The sequence below is a fragment of the Pelodiscus sinensis genome, chromosome 4, assembly GCF_052426305.1.
Source record: "Pelodiscus sinensis isolate ZL-2025 chromosome 4, ASM5242630v1, whole genome shotgun sequence".
In the NCBI taxonomy this organism is placed as follows: domain Eukaryota; kingdom Metazoa; phylum Chordata; order Testudines; family Trionychidae; genus Pelodiscus; species Pelodiscus sinensis.
This window is the reverse complement of record NC_143055.1, coordinates 108,132,152-108,159,700: the sequence shown is the minus strand read 5'-3', so window position 1 is coordinate 108,159,700 and position 27,549 is coordinate 108,132,152. Positions and strand designations below refer to the sequence as shown.

At 45.2% G+C, this 27,549-nt stretch overlaps 1 protein-coding gene across 4 annotated transcripts in view; it reads right to left on the bottom strand.

Moving 5' to 3' along the window:
• The window catches only part of LEF1 (lymphoid enhancer binding factor 1), a 126,467-nt gene that overhangs the window by 27,148 nt on the left and 71,770 nt on the right, over positions 1-27,549 (bottom strand). For 2 of the 4 annotated variants that reach the window (XM_089777635.1, NM_001286923.1), the window contains 6 exon segments: positions 24,640-24,772; positions 18,594-18,684; positions 15,119-15,202; positions 13,237-13,359; positions 11,425-11,587; positions 2,248-2,355 (listed from right to left, as the gene is read on the bottom strand). In XM_089777635.1, coding sequence (XP_089633761.1) covers positions 2,248-2,355; positions 11,425-11,587; positions 13,237-13,359; positions 15,119-15,202; positions 18,594-18,684; positions 24,640-24,772 — 702 coding nt within the window. 4 annotated transcript variants of the gene reach the window in all.

The following is a 27,549-nucleotide window of genomic DNA, read 5'->3' as shown; positions in this document are numbered from 1 at the left end:
CGACTGTATACAGGGCTTACACAAAGTGTGCGAACATAGCTGGGAGGGGAAATCGGGAAGGAACAAGACATTTGTTTTGGTAAAGAAAATAGTCAAGTGATTTCTGAGCTAACACCTTCACTGCTAAGAATTTGCCCAAAACTTTTAACACACAAATAAAAATATCCTTAAAAAAAACTGGTTCATAATGGAAAACTGTAGCTGTCAGACTCTCTTTAGTACTTGTTTTCAGTCAACTCAAAATTTCTGGAGTGTTTTGTTTTGATTCTGCTGTTTTTCAGCCTGCGTGGTTTTTATTATTATTATTTTATTATTATTTAAGATTGGCCATATTGGAATTAGAAACCTTTAGATATTAAAAAAACAAAACATTTTTCTTTTTAACGTAAGTTTTTTCTTGGCTGAAACTTTAGACCAAGCTCAACCTGACTTTGGGGATTTTTTTTTAATTGCTCCATCTAACTCTGTTACACTATCTTACAAGGAGAATAAGTCAAAGATTATACGATACTCTGATTTTCTTGTAATGGAGGTCACAAACAAAGTGCATTTCTCTAAGTGCCCAAGATCAAAGATGGTAGAGGAGGAAATTAAACTCTGGTCTCCCAAGTCAGAGGCTAAGGTGCTGCCTCCTGCAGAACCACGAGCTCCGTGTTTTATCACCAAACACAGTCATGTGACAAAATTAAGTTTTGAAGCTCCTCTTCAGAAATCAGTAGGCAATAGTCAGATCAGTTTTGAATGAGATATAATAATGGTAGATTCAAAAGTCTACACTTTCAGAGCAGCAGATTGATATCCACAAGGCTAAATTCTCTCCACCGCTTTGAATATTCACCTTAGAATGCAGCATGGGCAAGGATCTGAACTTAGCAAACTGTATTTTCCTTCCATTCATAGATCTTACCATTACAAGTAAGGAGAAGGAACAGCCTATCAAACACTGTAAATGAGTCTTTTCCTCTACTGTACATTGGTTCTTACTCAGGGTGGCCTCACAGGCTGAAAAACTTCATGACAACCCAATCTGGCATTTCAAAATCACTTAGGATTTTTGGAGAAATGAGAAGCTAAGATTTGAGAGAAAGATCAGTCTGCCATCCTGATTTTCATATTCTATAAAAGTGGCCAGTCAGTGGAATTTCTCGCAAAACAAGATTCTTTGCATAGCTCCCTGCCAAGACCAAATGGAAAAAAAGGAACATGAAATCTGAAGTTACTTTCACAGAGCTATCCACAGTAATATAAGAAACTGCATAGGACATATGATCACATTGGAGGAGGAGAGGAAATCTTAATGCAAATAAATCTACATGTTGCACTGTGAATTAGGGATATTAAATATTAGTTAACTGAAGAGTCGATTAACCTCATGAATTCTCATCGGTTACATGACTATTCTATAGTCCCAGAGGTGAGGCCAGCAGCCAGTGCACTCCAGCCCACTCCTGAGGAGCCCACTCCCCTCGCAGACCAGCTGCCTGTTGCCCTGTGCTGCTGCCTCTAATAGAGAGGAAGCAGCATGGGGTGGCAGCAGCCCCTGTCCAGGGGCAGGTCTGAGCTCCCAGACACAGTACAAGCCAGGACTGATCCGGGCTGCTTGTTCGCCTGGCTCCTAATACACTTTAAATGCAGAGTTGCAGCGGGGGTATATCCCGGACCCACCGCAAGCCAAGACTGAGCTGCTGGCCAGCTTGCTAAAAAATGTACTGGTGGGGAGAATGCATGTAGTCTATAGCATTAACCTCTAAGCTTTTGCTGATCAGTTAATTGGTTAATCAATTATATTATTAAATCCCTACTTTGAGTTTCGTCATCCATAAAAATGAGGCATCAACTCTCATGTATTTCAAGACAAAAGACATCAATCAAAATAGTAAGGCCACAAAGTTTTCCCAAGTTGGATGTTTGAAGTGTAAAAGTCTATATGTATTGCCATTTTAGTCTAGACTTTTCAGAAAAATCTAAGGAACTTAAGGTGGCCAGAGTCCTTTTGCTTCCTTTAAGAAAAATAAAGTTGGGATTGTCAAACATTAAAAATATTTATTCCACCCACCCACTTCTACACTAATTTGCAATTATGACACAAGAAGTACTAATACAACAGGGAAGCAAATTTCCTTAAAAGGGAAAAAAATACAAGGCTTAATTTTTATGGATTTTCACCACCCCATTTCCTAAAGCCTTTCACAGTAAAAATCAGTTAGGAAACGCTAGTTGAAAGTATCCATTACATGAATGACTTACATAGTTATCTCTTGCAGACCAGCCTGGGTAAAGCTGCATGTGTAGCTGCCTTTCTTTACGAGCTAGTTCATAATATTTAGCTTGTTCTTCACGGGAGAGAGCATGCCACTGGAAATAAAACAAACAGTGTTAAACTAGGAAATACGCCATATCCAAGCAAGAATTCTTATGAACAAATGTTGCTGTGACCCTTTTCTTGGACTTTTCCCACTGCAATTGGAGAAGAAATTCATTGCTTATCATGAGCTCTTGCATTTCCTACTCAATCTTTGGAACATTTGTCAGCTTTATAAATGCCAGCTGCCTGGAGCTAGACAAAATTTGTTTTTGCAAACTACAGGAGTCTCCATATAATCTGTACATGGAGCTATGTTGCTCATGGTCACATGAGAAGTCCACAATAAAACAAACTTGCTTTATTTACACCATCTTCTCTTTTCCCATATCTGAGTGCAAATATGAATGATATAGCCACGCTACAACAGTGAAATTGGGCTGCTGTAACACTGTAGTGTAGCTGCTTCCTACAAATGGACAGAAGGGGTTTTTCTTTCAAAGTACTTAGCTACTTCCTTTTGAGATGCAGATTAAGTCCGTGGAAGAATCAACATAGCTGCATCTGCACCAGGGAATAGGTCAACTCGGTGTCAACATTTTCACAGCCTCAATTGACATACCTAGACTGTTCTATTTTTATTTAAGATAAGAGTAGGCCTAAGGCTTGGTCTATATGTAAGATGTTAGGCTGACATAACACAGTTGGTCAGAGTGTGTGTGGGGGGGAAACACACACTCCTGACACACACAGCTATATTACTCTATTCTTTCCTCACCCTCCGTCCTTGCCCAGTGTAAGCACAGCTATGTCAATGGGAGAATGCTTTCATTGACAAAACTCACTCAGGAAGGTGTTGTTCCTAATAGGGAAGTGAATGGGTAACTGGTACCTGGGAGCAGCCCTGCAGGGGTCAGGAGCCAGCCCCCATGTGTGAGGGGAATAAAAGCAACAGCCCCATGGGGGGGGGGGGGGCGTAGAAGCATGCTGGGCTGCTGGCTACCGCACATTGTGGGGGTTGTTGGCAGCAGGAGTTTAAGGTTTAACTTATTAACTGGGATTTTACATCCCTAGTTCCTAAACTTATGGAAAAAACCTCTCCCCTCTGCATATAAGACATAGGTCTACAGTACAGGGTAGTTCCAGCATAGCTATGCCAGTATACTCTCCGCAGTGGAGCAATTGCTAATTTAGGTTCCAAGACAGAGAGTCTCCTGTCTGAGTTGTTTGTAAACCTCACATATTCCTATAGGCTCAACTCTTAAGTTGAAGCTGGTAAATGAAGTTACAGAAAGATGGGTGAAAGCTATTTGGGGATAGGACTGTGACTGTGTTTTGTATTTGTACAGTGCTTAGCACACTAGGATCCTGTTTCATGTTTGGGGATCCAAGGCACTACTGTAATAAAGATAATTTACTTTTGCAAGTTTGCACCAGTAAGGGAATCACGCAGCCCAAGAGCACACTAGCAATAGTAAGTAGTATCGGCACCTCTGCCTGTGGCCTGTGTCCCAGCAAATGCTAAGCTAGTTTTGCGCTGGTTCCTGGGTGCAGAGGAAAAAAAAATCCTGGAACAAGGCCACTTTCCCTTTCTATCTCCTTAGTTCCAGCAGTAAATTTCCAAGATCAACAGAGAGATATGTTTGCTGTTACCCACTTTTCAAATCTAACCTTGCAGAGTTGGAGGGCATTGCCAACTGATGGGTGGCAGCATCCAACTCCTTTCTACTTCAGACCTAGAAAGACTTGAGATAACTTTTTACCATTGTGCAGTCAAGTTTATTGTTTCCCCCATTTCCTCTGTTTGTTTGGATTCTTCAGACAACATGGAAGATTTATTCTTTAAAATAATGTGACAAACTAGCAGGGAGACTCAGCAGCAAGAGTGCTCACCTGAAACTACTGTTAACTGATGGCCAAGGTTTCAGGTCGAGAGTGTCCTATTAACGTCTTGCTTTTGACACTTATGTCAAAGGTGCAGAGTAAAGGTTTGGTAAGTTTTCACTTAAGTTCCAAGATGTTGCTGAAAGCACAGCAATCAGTTTATTTGTGGCTTTCTACCAGGCTCAGTGCATGGTATCTCAATAGTATCCAAAGAGCACCGACTATTCCAGAATAAATAAAGTCTGTCTTTTACCTCCGAGCAGTCAGTCAATCTGGGACACCCAGTAAAAACAGCTAGGGAACAAATTCCACACAAAGAACACCATTCAGGCAGCAGGTAGACACAACGAAGACAGCCAGCTTTCAACAGAGAGGCTAGGCTATGAAGGTCAGAGTACCTCAACTAGTTGCCAGTTTAGGCATTTCTGCTCCAACGCACCTAAAGTATATGTACTTAGGAAAGTGTTAGATGAGACACATGTTGGGGAAGACTGCTATGTTCATAGCAAAATGATGCATTGAATATAGCTGCCTTATGACCATGAAAATAAAACATCTTTCTAAGAAGGGAATCTTATCTTTCCACATTCAAAACATAGTAGAAGTTTACATGTAATATGAGGAGGTGAAAGGGTAAATGGCATGGGGAATTCCATTTTATTTTCTGGGGGTGGGGGATCACTAGACTTCAACATTTTGCAGAAGATTTACTTGTACAAGTGTAGAGGCCCCTCTGAATAAAGAGATGTTCTCCCCTATCACATCTCTTGGAGACCGATTATACATGTTGGCTACATCTAGACTGGCATGATTTTCCGCAAATGCTTTTAGCGGAAAAGTTTTCCATTAAAAGCATTTGTGGAAAAGAGCATCTAGATTTTGCGGAAAAGCGTCCGTGCCAATCTGATGTGCTTTTGCGCAAAAAAGCCCCGATCGCCATTTTCGCGATCGGGGCTTTTTTGCGCAAAACAAATCTGAGCTGTCTACAGTGGCCTTTTTGCGCAAAAGCTTTGTGCAAAAGGACTTTTGCCTGAACGGGAGCAGCATAGTATTTCCGCAAGAAGCACTGATTTCAGACAGTAGGAAGTCAGTGCTCTTGCGGAAATTCAAGCGGCCAGTGTAGACAGCTGGCAAGTTTTTCCACAAAAGCAGCTGCTTTTGTGGAAAAACTTGCCAATCTAGACACAGCCGTTCAGTTTATGGTTTAATTTAATACAGGTATGTACGTATAAAGTGTTTAAGTTCAGGGTTAAAAAAAACAGCTCAAGACAGCAAGAGAATTCAGAGTTCAGAATGCACATTGGAATTGGCACAGAGACCTTCATTCACAAAGTCACTGCCAAGTATGAAGGAGAGGTGTTGAGGGAGCAGGTATGATAATGCTAGTAAGGCTAGAATGACAGCCTCCATTTGCAGCCTGAAGGCTGTGTTTCCTGGCTTTTATGGGCATAACAATGCCCTATTACTCACATTATCAGATGCTTTTTTTAAAGATGGGTATTAAAAAGTTATAATTCTGATCAAGACAAAAAAACCCATAAAGCTGCATTTTGTCAGATTCTGCAATTGTCATGGTTTTATATCAGAAATGTTTTTTAATATTTGCTTGGGGTGGCGTTAACAGTTCTCACTGATCCCCGGGTACTGCCAACTTAAAACCTGGACTCCAGAGAGGGTCAGGGTATCTCTACACTGCACGCTTGTTTCGAAATAAGCTATTCCAGAATAGTTATTCCAAAGTATCTTATTTCGAAATAGCAGCTTCAGCACTCTAGCTTAGTCACTACTTACACGGACAGGAGGGGTTCTCCCATCAGCACAGGGAATTCCTCTCTCCAAGAAGCTCTAGATCAGTGGTCTGCAACCTTTTTGAGCACAAGATCACTTCTTGAATTTAAGTGCAATCCAATATCTATCTCAAATATAAATACGCTTGCCCTGCCTCCTTCCCACCCCTTCTCCAAGGCCCTACCCCCTCACTTTCACCAGTCTGGTTCAGAGGGTTGGGCACAGGCTCTGGTCTTGGAATCAGGGATTTGGCACGTGAGAAGGGCTCTGAGCTGAGTTTGGGGGAGGCTGTTGGGGTGCGGGAGGGGGTTCTAGGTGCAGGTGCTGAGAGGGCATTTGGATGCTGGGGTGAGGAGGCGGTTCATGCCTGGGGTAGGAGTTCAGGATGTGGGCTCCAGCTGGGCACTGCTGGTGGCTCCTGGGTGGGGGTGCAGTGGAGCTAAGACAGGCTCACCCCTGCCCTGGCCCTGAACCACTCCCAAAAGCAGCCAGCAAACTCCATCCCAAGGCCTCTTGTGCCCCCTCTGCTGTGTGGAGAAAGGATATAGAGTGGGAGGGGGCACCTTGACATTAGCACCCTCCTCTTTGCTGGCACTCGATAGCCTATTGGCCACAAAGATCACCTGTCAAAGGCTCCAAGATCTACTGGTAGATCCCGATCTACTGGTTGGTGACCACTGCTCTAGATAGATTGACAGACTAATTCTTCTAAGGACCCTAGCACTGTATACACCGGGGGTTAGTCGGCTTTATTATGTTACTCAGGGGTGTAGGTTTTTCATACTCCCTGAGTGATGTAGCTGGGTAGATCTTAACTTTGAAGTTGTAGCCAGGCCTAAGTTCATATACATTCAAAAGGTGTGTACACACACTCACACAGCACAGGTTTTGTGTGTGTTTCATTTGTTGGTAGGGCTGGGCAGGTTAGTTAGAATGTAAATAAGAGCCAAAGTGGTTAACATCTTAAAGCAGGTCTTGAGGTATATTAATGAGGTCAGACTATGGATAACATGGGTTAAGAGTCAGAGATTTGTGTGATTAAAAACATAAAATGGATCCTTAAGGCTAGACAGATTAGAGGAGAAGAGGGGAGTGAGTGTCATTAGCCAGGGCCATGAAAGCAGTAACTAGAAACTTATGCTGGATAAGGGGGTGCCAATGAAGTGATTTAAAGAAGAGGGGTGAGGTGTGTGGTCAGACTGCATGGCACAGGATACATCTTTGTACTTCATTTTGTAAGTATTCAAATGAATAATGTGAATGTCAGGGAGGCTCCAGAGAAAAGTTACAGTAGCCAAGACAGATGAGAAGGGTGTAATGAAAGTCTCTGCAGTTTAAACAGATATCTTCATATGGGGGAACAAGTAGCCATGTTACAGCTCTGCTAACAACCTAATTAAGGTTGTTTTAAGGTACATTTTACATGCTCTAAAACCCAGACAAGACTCAATTGTCTCGAAATTTGCTGTGAGTCATGGGAGTGCTGGGTCGTGTTAGTGGTCCAGTTTGGGGTTACAGTTCCCAAGATTCATCTCCTCTAAAAACCCAACATTTTACACAGCCATATAATTAGTTGAGCAGTGAGGGAGGGATGGGGATAATGGAGCAGTGAAGAGTGGTACAGCTGTTGGGAGGGAAGATTAGGAGAAGGAAGGATTTGGGGCTTTGCCAAGTGAAGAGGGATAAATGGGAATCAGTGGCAAGGGGAGATCCAAGGGAGAAGGTGCAGGATTAGCTGTGGTAGAGAGATATTAAGGGTAGGGGGCCTGTCCAGCCCATACCTTCCCCTCTAATTTGAAGTGGCCCCCCACTTCCTTGCTCTGCTCCACTTGTCTTAGCTGAGTTGGGAAGTGGGGGCAGATGCCTTCCAGTCTCCGATCCGTCAATTAGGAAACAACTGAGGGCCAGAGGGAGGAGCACTTCACATGACGGGGGTATGCAGAAATGATCCAAGCCAACACCTGGGAAGGCTGAAGGTATGCCTACACTATGGAGTTTGTGCCAGCATAACCCCAGAGGTTAGACACGGTCTGCACCAATTGAAGCGCTCCCCTTCCACCTCCCTTCAGTGTGGAAACATCAACTCCCCCAGTGACGGTGGCTACGTTGACCAAAGCGTTCTTTTGTCACAGCCCCGGAACTGGTGGTTAGGCTGGCATGCTGCTGTGGAGGGAGGGGCAGGAAGCAGCACAGCTTCTGGAGAGCGCGGAGGCCGTCCTGCCCCTCCCTCATAGAGGCGCAGCCATAAAGTAACACGGCATGAAATGGACCCACCCAGCCTGCATCTTTTCTGCTGCTGCCGCTGGTTGGGGGAGGGGGCCCGGTGCAGACTCCTGCTGCCGACACAGTCCCATTGGTCCCTCAACGAGATCATGCTTGACCCCACCCCTGTACATGCTGGCAGTGGTGGGGGGTGGGCAGGGGCTGGACGGCTCTGGCTGCACCACACCAGGGGCAGTGGTGGGGTGGCGTTGGCACTCCTTGGAAGCAGAAGTGGTGCTGCTTCCAGTGTGTGCTGGGGAGGCCCTGCCCCTCCCTTGGAACGACATGGCTGGAAGCCACCTGGCCTGCGTCTTCCCCTCTGCCACAGCCAGTGAGACTCCTGCTGCTGGTTGCTGGAGAGTGCGGAGGCTGTCCTGCCCCTCCCTCAGAGAGGGAGACATAAGTAACACTGCACGAGCTGGACCCACCCACTCAGCACCTCCTGCCCTTGTGGCGTGCACCCTGGGGGGGTGCATGCACCTCCTACGTGTTGCATATGGATGGAGCCAAACAGCAAACTGTACATTATTCTTTACAAATAGAATCACATTGATGCCAAATCTGTGTAAAAGCCAAGAGCTTTAAGTAGCTGGCAAGCACAAAAGTCCCAGAAGAGAGAGAGAGAATCTCAACTTATTGGCAGTCTCAGAATTTGCAAATAGCCAGGGGTAGAGAAAGACCTTTTAAATCATAGAACACTAGAACTAGAAGGAACCTTGAGATGGCATTAAGTCCAGTCCCCTGCAGTCACAGCAAGACCAAGCATCAACTAGACCATCCCTGACAGGTATTTTTTAAATCTGCTTTTCAAAATCTGCAATGAGAGAGAGTCCACAATCTCCCTAGGCAATTTCAGTTCTTAGTCACCCTGACAGGGAGCTTTTTCCAAAATGTACGGCCTTGCATTTAATTTCCTTCAATTAACCCCAATTCTTCTTGTCCTATCGTAAGAAGTTAGGAGAATAATCTTTCTCCTTCCTCCTTGTAACAACCTTTTAAGTACCTGAAAGCCCTTATGTCCTATCTCAGACTGAACAAACCCAATTCTTTCAGTCTTCCCTCTTAGGTCGTGTTTTCTAGACCAAAGATCATTTTTGTAGCTCTTTTCTGAACTTTCTCCACATCTCTCCTGAAATGTGGTGCCCAAAACTGGACATAATACTCCACTTGAGGTGTAATCAGAGCAGAGTAGAGAGGAAGAATTACTACTTGGCTACGTCTACATTGGCCCCTTTTCCGAAAGGGGCATGCTAATTTTACAGGTCGTAATAGGGAAATCCGCGGGGGATTTAAATATCCCCCGCGGCATTTAAATAAAAATGTCCGCCGCTTTTTTCCGGCTTTTAGAAAAGCCGGAAAAGAGCGTCTACACTGGCCCCGATCCTCCGGAAAAAAGCCCTTTTCCAGAGGATCTCTTATTCCTACTTCAAATTCCTACTTTTCTAAAAGCCGGAAAAAAGCGGCGGACATTTTTATTTAAATGCCACGGGGGATATTTAAATCCCCCGCGGATTTCCCTATTACGACCTGTAAAATTAGCATGCCCCTTTCGGAAAAGGGGCCAATGTAGACGTAGCCCCCGTGTCTTGCTTATGTCACTCCTGTTGATACATCCCAGAATATTTGCTTTTTTTTACGACAGTATCACACTTTTGACTCCTGTTGAGCTTGTGGTCCACTATGATCCCTAGATCCCTTGCCATAGTACTCCTTCCTATGCAGTCCTTTCTCATTTTATGTGTGTGCAGTGGATTGTTCCTTCCTAAGTGGAGTACATTGCATTTGTCCTTGTTGAATTTCATCCCATTTACCTCAGACCATTTCTCCAGTGTGTCCAGATCAAGGGTAGGCAATAATTTTTAAAAAAGGGCCACTTCAGATATTTCTAAACTGACCCAGGGCCACCCCAGAAGGGGCGGGGCCTGAAGACTTCTTGTGTTTCCTCCCTACCCTGATTGGCCTGGGGTGGAGGAACATGAGAAGTCTTCTCCCTCCCTCCCTGCCCCCTAGATTGAAATGCCAGCTGTTTTAAAACAGCTGGCATTCCCTCTAGGAGTCTAGTGAAAAGAGATCTCACATGTTCTCCCTGCCCGAAGGCCAATCAGGGCCTGCAGGCAGGGATCGTGCGAAGTCTCCTCCCCCCACAAGAGTGCACGGCAGCTAGAGACACTCCAGCTGTTTTAAAACAGCCAGCATATCTCTCTAGCTGCTGCTCACTCTTGCAGGAGTGAGAAGACTGAGCAAAACCCCACCCCAGGCCAATCAGGCTGGATCCACTGCCTTGGCAGGCCGGATCCAGCCCGCAGAGGGCACTTTGCCCACCCCAGTCCAGATCATTTTGAATTATGACCCTATCCTCAAAAGCACTTACAACCCTCCGATCTTGGTATCATCTGCAAATTTTCTATGTGTACTCTTTGCCATTATCTAAATCATTGATGAAGATATTGTACAGAACTGGTCCCAAAACTGATCCCTGCAGAATCCCACTTGTTATGCCCTTCCAACATGACTGTGAACCATTGATAACTACACTCTGGGAACAGTTATCCAACCAGTTATGTCCCAATCTTACAGTAGCTCCATCCCTAATTGTTAATGAGGTGGACAAGTGAAACTATATCAAATGCCTTACTAAAGTCTAGCTATATCAAATCTGCTGTTTCCCCTTTATTCACAAGGCCTGTTATCCTGTCAAAGAAAGCTAATCATGTTACTTGGCATGTATTCCGATCTGATAATTTTTAAAGTAAAGTGAAAATGCAGTATTACTAAGACAGCGCTATATCTCTTTGGCTAGTTTACCAATGCTGGGCATGGATAATTCTAAAGTCTGGTCTACAGTAGGAAGTTAGGTTGGTACCACTACATGGTGCAGGGATGTGAAAAATCCCCATCACAAACAGTGCAGTTAAACCAACCTAAGATGGAGTTAGTAAAATATTAAAACAGCCCTTGGTAACACATTGATTAGACACAATTGCAGCTTTTCGGCTGTAGCACAGCACGTAAGAAAGGGGTGACTCTCCTGCATGAAACCAAGATGACAGTTTTTATTTTTAGTTGCACACCCTTGCTTCTACTAGCTATGTTAATAGGTGTATTCTAGTCAGCACATCAAGCCAGAAAGTTTGCCTTAAACCCCTCTAACCCCAATTACTAGTACATACATATATTACTGTACATACCCTTCTGCCAAGAATCTGGTTGATAGCTGCGCTCTCTTTCAGAGTACACTCTGCTACGACGTTTGCTCTCATTTCTTTCATGTATAACATGAAAGCATTCAGAGGTTTTTTAATGTGAGGTCTTTTCGGCTCTTGCTCTTTTCTCTGCTCATGCTGAGGCTTCCTAAAACGTGGTGGGGGAAAAAAATCATAACATCTGTTTACCTTTAGCCTAAAAGATATTGAGAGGAATATTTCCAAGCTTCAATTTCAAATTAAGGATATGCTACTGTATGTTAAGTTTGAGAACTCATGTTGGATCTACTATTGCAACTTTTGAACTTACACTCGAATCTCAAAGTTACAAACCCCAGAGTTATGAACTGACAGGTTAACCACACACTTCATTTGCAACCAGAAGTATGCAATCAGGCAGCAAAAGAAACCAAAGAAAAGAAATGGAAATACCATATAGAACTGTGCTAAACAAACTACTTAAAAGGAGAGGGGGAGTTTTTAAAAAAAAGTTGTCATAAGGAAACTGTGTCCCTGCTTCTCTCTCTCTCAAAAAAAAATTTCCTGCAGAAAGACAGAGTGCGGTCATCACATCACTCTTGTGCCGCAGCCCTCCCTCCACCCTGAGCCACCAGTCTCCTCCCTTCCTCCTCCCCCCCGCAGTGCTCCGAGGGGGGCAGGAGCTATGTGGACCCCCCCAATGCTCCAAGGGGGGCAGGAGCTATGCAGACTCCCCCTCCCTGGTGCCCCAGGGGGGCCGGAAGCCACATAGCGTCCCCCTCCCTGGTGCTCGGGGGGGGAGGGGGAACAGGAGTCGCAAGTCTCTCCCCTCCTCGCACCCCCAGATCCCTCACACACACCTTCCACCGAGACCCTGCACACTCACACCCCACTCCACTGACACCCTGCAATCCCAGCGCCCTCTCTCATCCCTTCCACCGAGACCTTGCACCCGCAGCCTGCTCCAGCCTCCTCCCCCATTGCCTGACACCCTGCTCCCGACCCACTCCTGTGCCCTCCTCCCAGCCAGACACCTACCCCCAGAGAGAGGGGGTTTTGCAAGCATAGCGATCAGGGTGTGCAGCCCCCTATTTTCATTTAAAATTAAAATGGATAAAAGCATTTTTCTTCTGCCTAGTAATGTTTCAAAGATGCCTTAAGTCAAAGTTCAGTTATAAACTTTTGAAAGAACACTCACAGCATTTTGTTCAGCGTTACAAACATTTCCGAGTTATGAACAACCTCCATTCCCATGATGTTTGTAACTGTGAGGATCCTACTGTATTCTGGTTTCAGGAGCAAATTTAGTGCTCAAGGAACAGAGTGCTGGATTGCAATTTCTGAGAGTGAATGAAACTGTATTTGATTTATCCATGAAATAAACACTCAGCCAACCAGTTTCCACAGTGGTCTGGAAGACCATCTTTGGCACGAAAGGGTAGCCCAGTCTCCTTGCCCATTTATTTCTCGAGCCCTTTGTGTTCCTTTCCTAAAAAGGATGCCAGTTGTAATGGTTTTTGCAGTCAGCAGCTCTGCACTAGAAATCGATGGAGCATCAGTTCACAAGCCTAGTTTTAGGTAAGCCACCAAATGGCAATAGACCTTTCAGCAGCTATCACCTTATATAACATTCAGAAGAGTAGCGGAGAGGCAAAGGCTTCAGATTAATACTCCTCCTTTGACCCATCCACTGCCCCCTTTTTACAGAATCATAATTTAGAAGGATACTAGTTTTGTTTTTAATGTCTCAACCTCCTTTTAACTATTAAATCCTGAAGTGTTTGCATATTAATGGCTAGCACAGAAAGGCACACTCACACATGCATTAAGTCGCTGTCAGTGTGTGGATGTTCCTGTTTGACTTGAGGTGTTACAATAGCTGGGTGAGGGATTCCAGTTGTGTGAGGGCCTGGAGGTCCAGGAATCATGTGATGTGAAAACCTAAAAACAAACAAACCAAGTACAGAGTCTATAACAATAGCAAGACCAGGCGGCATAGCCAAAGCTTGTACCTCAGCAGCAGAACACTACAGAGCTTGCAATGAAGAATATGTAAAAATTAGTTAGCTGAGATTCATGCATTGTATCTAAGCTTGTTCAAAATAGGCCCATATTTGGGTCTGAAGAAGTTATTTTATTACTTCTCAGATAAAGAGATGGCCATGTGCACAAGGAAGTGTAACGTCTCTACTGTTACACTGGATAGAAATAAAAATGCACATACCCTTAACCAAAAAGTGCATTTCCACAGCTGCATATAAATATTGAAAATATCCATCACCAGCCAAAAAAGGAAGTAACTGCCATGCAGAAAAATAAAAGGAAGAGTCAAAAAAATCCCATAGGTTTGGTTGTATTTAGTTTATAACCTTCCCCCCCCCCCCCCAAAAAAAATACTTTAAAGTCAATATGTAAGGGTTCAAGATCATTTCACCTATACCCTTTACTTCAACTCTTGGGGCTAATCTTTTAATTTCAAATGCATATCTGGTGTTCTGGAAGGAAAAATAACTGCCTCTTCCAGAACTAGGTGACTTCCTTTCATTGCGTCAAGATAGGGAGAAAAAAGTCATCCTCATAATCAGGGCTGTGAGCCTCAAAATACTTGGGCGTTCTGGCTCCAGTGCACTTAAGCACATGCTTCTCTTTGAGCACATGATAAAGTCTCATTGCTTCCAAGTAAGCACATGCTTCAGTAGCTTGCTGGATAGCTCCCCAAGTGAGCAGTACTTGCAGGATCAAGCCCCGCCCCCCCCCCAAAGCAGTTTGCTGCTTTTGTTGGTGTTGAGGCTTATGCTACAGTGATTTGAAGGCGCGAACTAATAACCCAACAGAATAAGGTTGGGAAGGGGCAAAGTTTCTTGTGGAAAGGGTAGCTATTTTCTTCTTGGATACCCTGACTGAAACATGCCTGTAATTCACCTGAAAAGAAGTAGAGGAACAGTAATTAAACACAGAAACCCATATAAAAAATTGTAAGGAGACCATCGCTTAGATGGACAATCCAAATGCCCAGTATAAGTCAAACAAAACACAGAGATGGGACATTGCAACCTTGTGTACACCAAGCACAGGATGTATAAGCCATCTTTCCAGAGTGCAAAAGCATTGCATAGAGAAGATTTGGAGTGTGGCCCGGCCAAGTCTCAGTTAGCATTGCTTGCTTGCACTACTATGTAAACATAGTGCCAGATTCACACACCAGTACAGACAGACTGTGTGTATTTACAGCTTATTGGCATCCCTTTCCTTCTAATAGCTTTGGGCTAAGAAATTCCAACTGGGGAGGAGTTCTGCATATTTCCACATGGCACGGTACCCAATTTAAACTCAAGAGGGTAAATTACAGAATTCAAACTAGACTCAGAGGTTTTGTTTCATTCCTGAAGAAAAAATCTGGGGTATCTCCTAATACGGTGTGTCTCACACCCAATCATTCTCATTTTATGTGAAATGGTTAACACAATTCATAACTGTTTCTAATTTCAATACTTCGCTGACGGTCAGGGAAATGCTGAATGAGACTAGTGTGAGATCCAGGCAAACTGTACATACAGAGACATTTTAAAATAAAAATTGCACATACATTTGTAGCTGACTGAAAAGCAAGCAAAGGCAGACCAAAACGCAAGCAGAAGAGCAACTTGCCCTTTAATGCCAGCAGTTACTCCCCAGTCAGTCATTCACCTCCTACACCTACCTGGACATGGAAGGGTCGACTGAGAGTGAGGATGGGTAGGGCTGCCTGAATCCACTCGAGATGGGATATACAGGCTGACCTTGCCTGAGGTCACAGAAGAAAGGAACCCATCAATAATATGATATTGTATTAAAAGATACCCCTAGAGTCACAAGCACCTGATGGGAACTCAGCGTGGTAGCATAAACAGTGCCAGGTATTCTGTAACTCACCATTGTCTACACACTCACACGCAATACGATTTCTCTCTCCCCCACTGAAAAGATATTCATAAGCTAAGTTTTTGTTTTTTAAAAATCACTGGCCAGTTTGAAATCACTGGGCCAAATTCCAATACCCTTAGCTCTAGTGGAGCAGTAGTTTCATTGCAGTCACTGTACAAATACCAGAATCTGGCCCATTCTTAGTGTATTAAGTCTGATTCCAATAGAACTATTTGGAGAATTTTCTTTTGAAAAATATCTTTGAGACCCTGGGACTGTCTTCATTTTGCATCTCGACCAGCATGACACAAGTTGTCAGTGCTTCTAAGAAGCTAAAGAAAAAAGTTTTGTTTTCATTTATACCTTTAAATAAAATATAAGTACATTTTAGTCACTTGGGTTTAAGGCTCATCTTTGCAATCAAGTGACTAAAACCAGCTCATTTGAAATTCTACCATTCTTTAGAATTCCTTAAAGATATTGTCTCTATATATGGAAATCTATCACCAAATGAGTGCTTCACTTTGAACTTTTTCTGCTTAGTTCACATTGTCTTTACTTTCAGTTGGCATTGATGCAACTCTTGAACAAAGATTAATGCACTTAAGTAACAAAGTTCAGACAGAATAATTGATCCATCTTTTAAAGACTAAGCTCAATCAATTCTATTCAAACATCTATTGATGGACAGGTTTTAGTGTTAAAACTGGGATTTCCAAAGCTTCTCAGGATGACAGTTTTCACACTTTCAGTATGTGCTGGGAGGCGGGCGGAGGAATAGTGCTCAAAAGCAGGAGAAAAAAGTGGTAGAAATCTCAGTAATGTTGCAGCACAAAATTGAGCTGGAAAGAGGCAGAGCACAACAGATTGTAGAATATGTTCAGGTATGATAGAGCACTGCTGAGTGGATTTCCAAACTTGACAATTAGCTAGTCCCCTCTTCTTTCTCCTTTCCATTTCCTTCCTCCCTTCCATACCCTTCCCATCTTTACATGAAGAAACTACTCAGAAGAAATGCTGGCACTTAATCAAAACTGGGAAAGGAATACCAGAAATCATCTGGTACCGGTGCAAGCGGCAGCTCAGTCTAAAGACCAGTGAACATTAAACTGGAAATCAGGTGCTCTGTCTTTGCTATTACCTTACTACCTGGCTTTCAGAAAGTGACTTTTGGCCTGATCGCACAAGACACAGAGAACCCAGAGCTCATAAGGACCAAGAGACCAAACACAATCATCTAATCTGACCTGATCTGCTGCACACTGCAGGCCACAGCCTTGCTCAGCCACTCAGCAGACCCATAACCTCTGGCTGAGTTACTGAAATCCTCAAATTTTGTTTTGAAGATTGCAAGTTTCAGAGAATCCACCATTTACTCTAGTTAAAACCAGCAAGTGACTTGCGTCCCATGCTGCAGATGAGGATGAAAGACTCCCTGAATCTCTGCCAATGTGATCTGGGGGGAAATTCTTTCCCAAATCCAAATAAGAGAAGCTTCAGGGGGGAGCCGAGTTAGTCTGTACAGAAAAAAAACCAACAAATGGTCTGGTAGCACTTTACAGACTAACAAAACATGTAGATGGTATCATGAGCTTTCGTGGGCACAGTCCATCTACACGTTTTATTAGCCAAATAAAGAGTCAGTTAGACTCTGAGCATGTGGTGAGACTCACCAGCCAGACACCTGAGAGAATTCTCCATACAAACTCAGAACCCTCTCCATCTAGTGTCCTATTTCTGGCCATTGGAGATATTTGCCACTGTTAAGCAACCATTCCACACCATAAACTTCACTACTTTCCTTGGAAGGCTGTTCCAGAACATTCCTCTGATCTTCAAAAATCTAAATTTCTAGTTTAAACTTCTTCATGCCCACTCTATACCCATTTGTTCTTGTTCCAACTTTGGATCTCAATTTAAAGACTCCTCTCTCTCTCCCTGCTGTGTATTCCTCTGATGAAAAGCAACCCGGTATCCTGTACCTGCATTTATTAAACTAAACAAGCCAGGTGCCAAGCTCTGAGGATGCTCAGCATAGTACATGATCTGGTCCGAAATATATGTTGCTTTTCCCTTCTGTGAAACTGGAATGAGAATACTTACCTCAGAGATGCATGTGCAATGTAATTACTAATAGGCTGTGTCTAGACTGGCAAGTTTTTCCACAAATTCATCTGATTTTGCGGAAAAACTTGACAGCTGTCTACACCGGCCGCTTGAATTTCCGGAAAAGCACTGATGATCTCCTGTAAAATCATCAGTGCTTTTCCGGAAATACTATGCTGCTCCCGTTCGGGCAAAAGTCTTTTTCCAAAAGACTTTTGCGCAAAAGGGCCAGTGTAGACAGCATAGTATTGTTTTCTGCAAAGAAGCCCCGATCGCGAAAATGGCAATCGGGGCTTTTTTGCAGAAAACCGCGTCTAGATTGGCCACGGACATTTTTCCACAAAAAGTGCTTTTGCGGAAAAGCATCCTGCCAATCTAGACGTTCTTTTCCAAAAATGCTTTGAACGGAAAACTTTTCCATTAAAAGCATTTTCGGAAATTCATGCCAGTGTAGACGTAGCCATCGAGTTTTGAGGCATGCAGTGGGGTTCATTAGGTAAGGCACAGAACTGAGTCACGAGGTGGGGGATTCAAATTCACTTAACCCCCTCTGCATTTGTTATCCATTCTAAAATGCTTGGTGATTCTCAGACAGTAAATGTTAAGCATTATTGATCATTCTATAATTAGAGGCACTATACGTAAATATAGTTCCTGAAATAATCCTCCTCCAAGCATGTAAGTTGGAGCCTTATATTGCTTATATAAAATTAAAAATTAATACATGAACTCTCCAGTAACTGAGTGTACTTCTCAAATCATACAGGTTCTGTAAGAAACATGGTAAAAGTTTGTTCTCTATTTTGATGCAGTTTCCAGTTTAAAAAAAAATCCTTACTTGAAAGTTTGTTACAAGTATTTTGTTTATTGAAAAAAATTGGTCTTTAGTTTCTTGAGACTTGTTTTTCTTCAATCCTACTAAATGCCAAGAGCCAGATGTGAGAACCATAAGAAGTATTCTCACTTCAAAGTGAAAGCTACGTACGTCAATATCTGTATATGTTAAATAAATCCAGTTCCTTTCAAAGATCAACATTTTTGATCTTTCAAACTAAATAAGTCATGTCTTTCGCTACAGTGATGTTTTTGTTAGTTCTTAAATTTTGCAATATTCCTACTGAGGATGTGTGTGGACATATGCCTAAGCAGCAGCAAAAGGAACTTACCAGCCAAGAGGTGGTGTTATCTGTCCTACACCACCAGGAGACAAGGGATAGAAGGTAGGGATATCAGGAGCTTGAGGATGCCTGGACATGCCTGTTGGAGAGCATGGAAAAATAAGTTTGGAAAATGCAATGATTAATACTATAAAACAAAACTAACATGGTTAACATCACTATAAAAACTGCTGTTCTGCACAAGAAAGTTAGCTTCATTTTTTGTTATTAAAAGAAAACACCATTAATTCCAGCCTTTAGAATAATAAGTAGCTTGCATCTTCCAGTAGGCTAAGGATAAGAAAGGAAAAGAAAACCATGGACCTTGAATGCAGCCACCATGAAATCTAAAACTCTTATGGAGATGCTTTGGCAATACAGGCAGTCCCCGGGTTACATACAAGATAGGGACTGTAGGTTTGTTCTTAAGTTGAATCTGTATGTAAGTCGGAACTGGCGTCAGCCGCTGCTGAAACTGATCAGTTTCAAACGCGGCTGAATCTGGACGCCAGTTCTGACTTACATACAGATTCAACTTAAGAAACCCAGGTGTCCCCAAGTCAGCTGCTGCTGAAACTGATCAGCGGCTAATTCCAGGAAGCCTGGGGCAGAGCAACTCTGCCTCGGGCTTCCTGTAGTCAGCCGCTGGTCAGTTTCAGCAGCGGCTGACTTGAGGATGCCTGGGGCAGAGCAGCTGGGGTGCTGCTGGGTTGCTCCAGGAGCGTGGCTCCTCGGCGCTACTGGACCAACCCAGCAGCACCCCAGCTGCTCTGCCCCAGGCGTCCTGATTCAGCCGCTGCTGAAACTGACCAGCAGCAGCTGAATCAGGATGCCTGGGGCAGAGCAGCTGGGGTGCTGCTGGGTTGGTCCGGAGCGGCGCTGCGGGACCAACCCGGCAGTCCCCAGCTGCTCTACCCCAGGGGTAGGCAAGAAAAGCCTGGTCTGCTGAGGGGGGCACTAGCTGCACTCGCCCCCCAGCAGCCCAGGGAGACGGGGGGTGGCGGGATCGCCCAAGTCCTCCACGGCTTTGCTCTGTCTCCCTGGTCTGCTGACCTGGGAGACGGGGAGCAAAGCCTTGGAGCACACCCGCAGCGGGACAGCCCAAGTGCGCCGCGGCTGTCCCGCTGCGGGCGTGCTCCGAGGCTTTGCTCCCCGTCTCCCTGGTCTGCTGGTCAGGAGATGGGGAGCAAAGCCGCGGAGCACGCCCGCAGGGGGACAGCTCAAGCGCGCCCAGGCTGTCCCGCTGCGGGCGTGCTCCAAGGCTTTGCTCCCTGTCTCCCTGCAGACCAGGGAGACGGGGAGCAGCTTTTCTCGCCCCAGAGGACGGGGGTGGCGGACCGCGGCGCATCTGGGCGTCCCGCCGCTCCCGTCCTCCAGGGCGAGAAAAGCCCCGTTCATAACAGCAGGTCCGACATAAGTTGGATCCGCGTAACTCGGGGACTGCCTGTACTTCATCTCTGAAAGTACTGTGAGTCCTGAGCAAGTGTTCTGAAGAGCCAAATGAAAGGAGAAAAATAAAGCATTTTCCAACAGGCAGCACACCAGAGCTAACAGATTAGGTAAATTGCTCCTTGTACATTTTTTACTGGTTCCCTTATGAATTTACAGATTTTGGAAACTTGCTACCACAGAGGATCAGTGGTTAATTAAGAATCATATTCAGGCCTATAATGGTCACACTTGATATGATTCATCTGGCTTCTGATTGTCACTCTAGCTCCAACTAAGCTCTTCATCAAGTTGACTCCTGTGGGTTCCAAGGTCAATCTGTTATTGCACTAGTGTTTCATGGAAAAAGTAAGAGTCCCATGAGAAGTGATCTATCAGTTCACATTGCCCAGAATACAAAGTCCTACAACTGTAAAAATCACCTCAAGATTAAAGCTAATCTTAGTCCCAACTGGGCCTGTAATTTTTGTGTTTTACCTAAAACTCATACTCCGAGGAGAGTGAGAGAATTATGGTTAGAGGCCACAGACACTGGTTTATTAAAAATGTGTTTGAGGAAGAGGAGGGGTTTGAAACAGCAAGAATTGCAATTTAATTTACATGCTAAATCAGCTACTTTAAATTTTATATTTATTATGTAAATAGTCATATTCTAAATATGAAGAATGAAATGTTGTGCTCTTTACTTTGAGACACTTAATATTGATATTTTGACCAGAAACTTATTTTTAAAGCTACATTTATATTAAGGGATTTAAAAGAAATATAGACATTTTAAAATTATAGTATTTGGGTGTGGGGCTGAGGATGGCAAAAATGTCACCAAAAATGTTGCTGCTACTCCGTCACTTTTGGCATTTCAGTAGGACCAGCAATGAACAACGTAAGACCAGAAGCTGAAAATTCATCTATGGCAGGGGCGGGCAATAAGCTGGAGGCATTTCGCCAGCTTAGCTCCCAGGCCGGCTACTGCTTTATTTAGCTGCACCTCTGCAGGTACAGGCAGTTGCATTGCCGCGGGCCGCTGGTCATGGTTCATGGTTACAGGCTGGGGGCTGGGGGGGGAAAGAAAGTAATAACTGACAGAAGTGAACTTTCATTTGACTTATTCCTGGGTACTCATCTCTTAGGGTATGTCTACACTACCCCGCTAGTTCGAACTAGGAGGGTAATGTATGCATACTGCACTTGCTAATGAAGCCCGGGATTTGAATTTCCCGGGCTTCATTAGCATAAGCGGGGAGCCGCCATTTTTAAATCCCTGCTGCTTCGAACCCCGTGCAGCGCAGCTACACGGGGCTCGAACTAGGTAGTTCGGACTAGGGTGCCTATTCCGAACTACCGGTACACCTCGTTTCACGAGGAGTAACGGTAGTTCGGAATAGGAACCTAGTCCGAACTACCTAGTTCGAGCCCCGTGTAGCCGCGCTGCACAGGTTTCGAAGCAGCGGGGATTTAAAAATGGCGGCTCCCCGCTTATGCAAATGAAGCCCGGGAAATTCAAATCCCGAGCTTCATTAGCAAGTGCGGTATGCCTACATTACCCTCCTAGTTCGAACTAGGAGGGTAGTGTAGACATACCCTTACAGATTCTGTAACCAGAACTGCCATACCAAATTAAAAAAAGACCAGTGTCTTTCACCTCTGGCAATGGTTAATCCCCCTGGCTCTCAAGGAATAAGAGACCAATATATTGTTCTGTTTTATATAAGGGACTGGTGCTATTCCCCACACCCTGCAACATGCCATTGAATTCAGACCTCCAAGGACTACAGATTCAATAAGAAACATGTTGGCTACTTGCTGTAAGTAATAAAATGCATGGGCTGATTATGTTTGGGCTGAAAGTGGAACTTTCTGTTATTAGTGTGACATTTACCCACATTTTTAGTGAGCCCTTGCTGCCATACATGAAGGGATGGCAAAAGGAAGAACTACTCTCCTTGGACAGTGCCTTTGCTGTGTGTTTGTTCATATACACAAAAAGTAAGAGTCTTGTAACTATTTACTAGCCCTCAACTCCCAGATAAGTCACCTTAAAGTTCAGCTGTGCAGGAAGGAAAACTGAGAAAAAATATCCATTTTTTTTGTTTTGTCTCCAGGAACACAACAAATCTCAATGGCAACCACTGAAATCACCACCTTTGGTTAAGAATTGTTTGGGTATGGCAGTGGTCACTAACCAGTAGATCTGGATCTGCTGGCAGATCTTGGAGCCTCTGACTCGTTTGGCCAGAAAGCTATCAAGTGTTGGCACTTCAACTGCCCCTCCCGCTAATGCTGCGTATCTCCTGCCCTTTGCCTTGAAGCTGCCTTTCCCTCCCCCCCCACTATCCGGGAGCCTCCTGCTTGCTGTGTAGGGCAGGAGAGGAAGACGAGGGGTGCTGATGTCCAGGTGCCCCCTCTCCCACCCTGTATCCTACCTCCACAGAGCAGGGCAAAGGGCACAACAGGACTTGCGAGGAAGTTTGCTGGCTGCTTTTGGGAGTGGTGCTTAGCCCCACTGCACCACCACCCAGGAGCAGCCTGAGGTAAGCAGGACCCAGTCAGAGCCCACATCCTGAAACCCTGCCCCAGTTATGAACCCCCTCCTGCACGCTAAGCCCCTGTCCTTGCCCTGAGCACCCCTGCATCCAAACACCCTCCCAGAGCCTGCACCCAGAACCCCCTCCTATACCCCAGCTGCCTGTCCCAAGCTCATCTCAGAGCCCCTCTCGCACTCCAAATCCCTTAATCCAAGACCAGAGCCTGCACCCCAACCCTCTGCCCCACCTAGTGAAAGTGAGGGAGGATGGGGGGGAGGAAGGACGGAGTGAGCTGGAAGCATATGGCAACATATTCTTGGTTCTGGTGCACTGACAGCATTTAAATTGGGTCTCCTGAAACTGACCAGCAGCGGCTGAATCAGGACTCCTGGGGCTGAGCAGCTGGGGTGCTGCCGGGTTGGTCCAGTAGCGCCAAGGAGCGGTGCTGCGGGACCAGCCGGCAGCGCCCCACCTGCTCTACCACAGGCCCCGGGCTTTGCTCCACATCTCCCTGGTCTGCTGGGGGGGGGCACTAGCTGCGTCCCCCCCCCCCCCCCAGCAGACCAGGGAGACGCTGAGCAAAGCGGCGCAGGACCCGGGGCCGGACCCGCGGCCGCTTCCAGATCAGCTGGAAGCGCCGCGGGTTGGGCCGGGTCCTGCGCGGCTTTGCTCAGCATCTCCCTGGTCTGCAGACCAGGGAGACGCTGAGCAAAGCCGCGCAGGACCTGGGGCCGGACCCGCGGCCGCTTCCATATCAGGGAGACGCTGAGCAAAGCCGCGCAGGACCCGGCCCGACCCGCGGCGCTTCCAGCTGATCCGGGTCTGGCCCCGGGTCCTCCGCCGCTTTGCTCCCCGTCTCCCTGGTCTGCTGGCTCCCACAGCAGACCAGGGAAACGGGGAGCAGCTTTTCTCGCCCCGGAGGAGGCGGGCGGCGGGACCAGGCGTCGGATCCGCGTAACTCGGGGACTACCTGTACACAGAGAAATAGCTGACATCTAAAGATGCACACATCTAAAACTCGGTCTTTCTGCAAGACTAGAAATCATACACAGTTAAAACTACTTGCCTAAGATTCTGCTAGACTTACGTTGTCTCAAACTGTGTGTTCTGAAAACTACACATCTGTTTTACAGACCACTACTCAACTAAGGTAACTGGCAATAAGGAGAGAAAGGGAACAGAGAACTTTCCTCTTGCACGGCATTACTGTTGATGAAATATGGAGAGGAACAAGGACATAAAATATAAGGTTCACAAAATGACCTTAATGTTTCAAATATATAATTCATCTCTCCTTCCTGTGTCTCAAGTCATTGAGATTCGTATTGTGTGTATGCTGCAATACTTTGGCACAACAGGGGGCGCCAAGGACTGAATTATTTAATCATTTAAAATATTGTGATGAGCAAAATAAGCCAAAGTGGTAGTAAATGTGCATTATCCTCCAACTTTAAACAGTCACTGAAGATATTTATATTATGCAAGAATGGCTGTCTCATGCCAACATGTTACATATCAATCTAGCAAATGATCTTCTTCTGAGACCCCCACCTCCACCCCAAAAGCGGGGTTTATGTTAGACCTTTTGATCTGTTGGTGGTGTTTGTAAGCTCCAGGGTAGTAGAATTCCCAAACAAGTATTCACAGTTGTTTCTTGTGCTTTCCTTTAGCTCAGGGGTGTCCAAACTTTTTTCAAAGAGGGCCAGATTTGAAGAAGTGAACATGCGTGAGGGCCGTCTCCGCACTCTCAGCCTCAAAGCGGAGGGCCCGTGTAGTCGGAGGCGGGCGGAGAGCGCAGTGCACGCCGGTCTCACGGCGGCCCGGGGGCAAGGCGAACCCGCAGCCGAGCGGGGGAGCGGGGCTGCGGACGTGCCCTACAGGGCAGGCTCTAGGACCGCGGAGGCCATGGGCGGCGGTGGTGCAGCCGGAAGCGGCGCGCTGGGCGCGCCAGTTCAAAAGAGCGCCGGGGAGCCAGGAGAGGGGGAGGATGCGGGGGCCGTATTAAACCGGAACATGGGCCGCAATTGGCCCACGGGCCGGACTTTGGACATGCCTGCTTTAGCTGTTAGAAGTAGCCTCACCTTGTTTGGAATTGACATCTGAAGGGATGTGTGAAGGGTGTGACCCTGGAGAAAAGTGCTCGTCGCTGTAAGTGATAAGTGGAGTAAGAGGATGAACTGCATGTGAAGGCTGCACCACTGGCACCTTATTTGACTGCAAGACAGTAAAAAACAAACAAACAAGAAGCATTAGTAGCAATTCCCAATTCTCTAGCAGTTTCTTGGGGGGAGGGAAGAAGGGGAGGGACATTCATAGTAACATTTTAAAAATATTCTTATTTGTGTGACTCACCATATTTAACCTCCTTGTTCCTGAACACACACAACATGGAATCTTAGGCTATGTCTACACAACCAAGCTTTGTTAACTAAACTTATATCGACACCCAAAAGGCAACAAACCAAAAATCGCTAGAAGGTGTTCACTTTCGCTCCCTCTGTCGATGGATCATGTCCACCCTGGGGGCACCATCCTCGATAGAGCGAGCTCTGAACTGGGGTTGTGAATCCCCCAGTGCCCTGTTGTGGGAAGGCACAGCTGATCCCTGCACATCTTGGGATTTCCCCTGGGTTCTCCCACAGCCTCTTCAGTTGCCAGGAGTGGCATCATGAGTAGCTGTGAGCCCTCAGTGCTGCGGAATGTCAAAGCAGCACAGCTACCTGTGTCTCTCCCCCTGCAGCAGCAGCCGTCTTCCGGCCCTTGTGTTCCTAGTGCAGCAAAGAACAGGAGCAGTCCAATGATTTGCTTTTTCTGTGTTCCGCAAATGGAGCAGCTCACTCAGCTGCTGAGCACTTCTTGGAGCTTTGAAAGGGGGAGGGGAGCATGCCTGCAGGGCAGCAGAGATCAAAGTTGACCAAAGGCAACAAGGCAGGCATTGTGGGATACTGGTGGAAGCCAGTGTCTACACTAACAATGAGAAGTCCCGTGGCACCTTATAGACCAACAGATTCATTTGCAGCCTAAGCTTTCGTGGGCAAAGACCCACTTCATCAGACTAACACGGCTACTCCTCCGATACTTGTCACCATGCAAGGCACTGTATTTAGTGGAAATCCATCAGCCTCATGAAAAAACTCTGACGAAGTGGGTCTTTTCCCACGAAAGCTTATGCTTCAATAAATCTGTTAGTCTATAAGGTGCCACAGGACTTCTCATCGTTTATGCAGATTCAGACTAACACTAACCCTCCGGTAAGTGTCTACACTGGCTCTTTGTCGACAACACAAGGAGGAGAAAAGACAAAAGTCTCTCGCAGAGGTGGACATTTTTCGTCACCGAAACTGGGCATTTTGCCCCAAAAAAGTTCCACTGCAGTGTGTATATCCTCATGGTTTTTGTCACCAAAAGGCAGGTTTTGGCGACAAAACTTTGTAGTGTAGACAAAGCCTTACCTGAGAGTGCAGATTTCTTTTTAGGGGGATTAGGCATGGCAGTCAGGCTTGTAGTGGTAGCCTGAGAACTGTAGGGGTGGACTGGATAGACAGAGTACTAAAGTAGCCAGGAAGTAGCAAAAGTGAGGCGGACACATAGCTGCAGCTGCTCCTGGGAGACCTTGTGGAGTGGGGTTATGGGGAGAAGCTAGAGGAGGAGCTAGCTAATAGGAGGGCAGGCAGAGGCCAAGCAGGCTACATAGTACCAGAATAGGACTCAACACAGCAGAAATGAAATTACAGGAAAGCTCTTAAGTATTTAGTTGATGACCTCTAATTACAGTTTGCATTTCTTTGGCCTTGAACAGTGAAACGAGTCTGATCAGTGTCATTTTTGTTTGAAGTCACTGGCTGGTTTGTATGCATTAATACAGAGCAATATTGCTGAACATTTCAAACGCTTCTGGGATATTGTCAAGTCTCCTTCTTTCTGTCCTCCCCCACCTTCCCAAAAAGAGTGATGGAATTTTAAAGAAATGCAGCAGTTCGCAGCAAACAGAACAGTCCCCCATAAAACCATAATTTAGGGTATAAGGAGTTGACAGTTGTCCTTTTGGACAAACTAGATTGCTGATGATCAAAACATACCCACGCAGTTTCTGGAAAAGGATCGCACCAGAGCACTGCTGCTTAGAAACCTAGTACATGTCAACCTAAGAACAGAAAAATGCTAAAAATACCGGAGAAGACCAGTTGTGTGTCTATTGTCCTATTGTGCGCCCAACTGGATGTTGACAAAGGCAGTTGGGTATAGATTAAAACAACACTTTTATTTGATATTTTTCTACAAATTAGACACAGCCATTAAAAACATATGTTTGCAATATTCAGAAGTTCCTTGAAGCTAAAGAAATACTGCCAGCAGTAATTCTTCTCGCAGTCCCACACATTACCCCGAATTCCTTACAAAAAACACAGACTAGAAAACACAACCTGGCCATTTGCATATTGGCTATGTTTCTATATTTTAATCATCATGCCTCTTTTCTCCTAGCAGGACTATGCTATAGTAATCCCAGCATGGAACAGATAGCATTACTCGTCACTTCTACCCCATCATTCTGTGTGCTGCCCCTCAGCAAAAAAAAATTATGTCACAAACAGGTTTTTAATTAAAAATGAAGAGAGTAGTCAGAAAAAAATGCTCTTAAAGCACAGCAAGGATACAGACTGTCAAATATTTGGAATTAAGAGGGGAAAAATTAAAAGCCCATTGAAATGAATTTTATATGAATCCCAATATGCAAATCCTGGTATAATAATAGATTTCAGGACTATATTCAAAGTATAAATCAAGGATTTCTTTAGATTTTTAGAACTAGAAGCATTAAGTGGATAACTACATTTTAAAAAAAGACTGATAAAAGTGCATTGACGAGAGAGGCTGGGAATCAGTGCAGTATTTTCTGCTTTGCTTGTTTTCAGAGCACCACCCTAAGGAACTTGCATTAGCCTGCAGTATCTTCTTAATGTCTGACCTATCCCTCCAGTCATATAGCT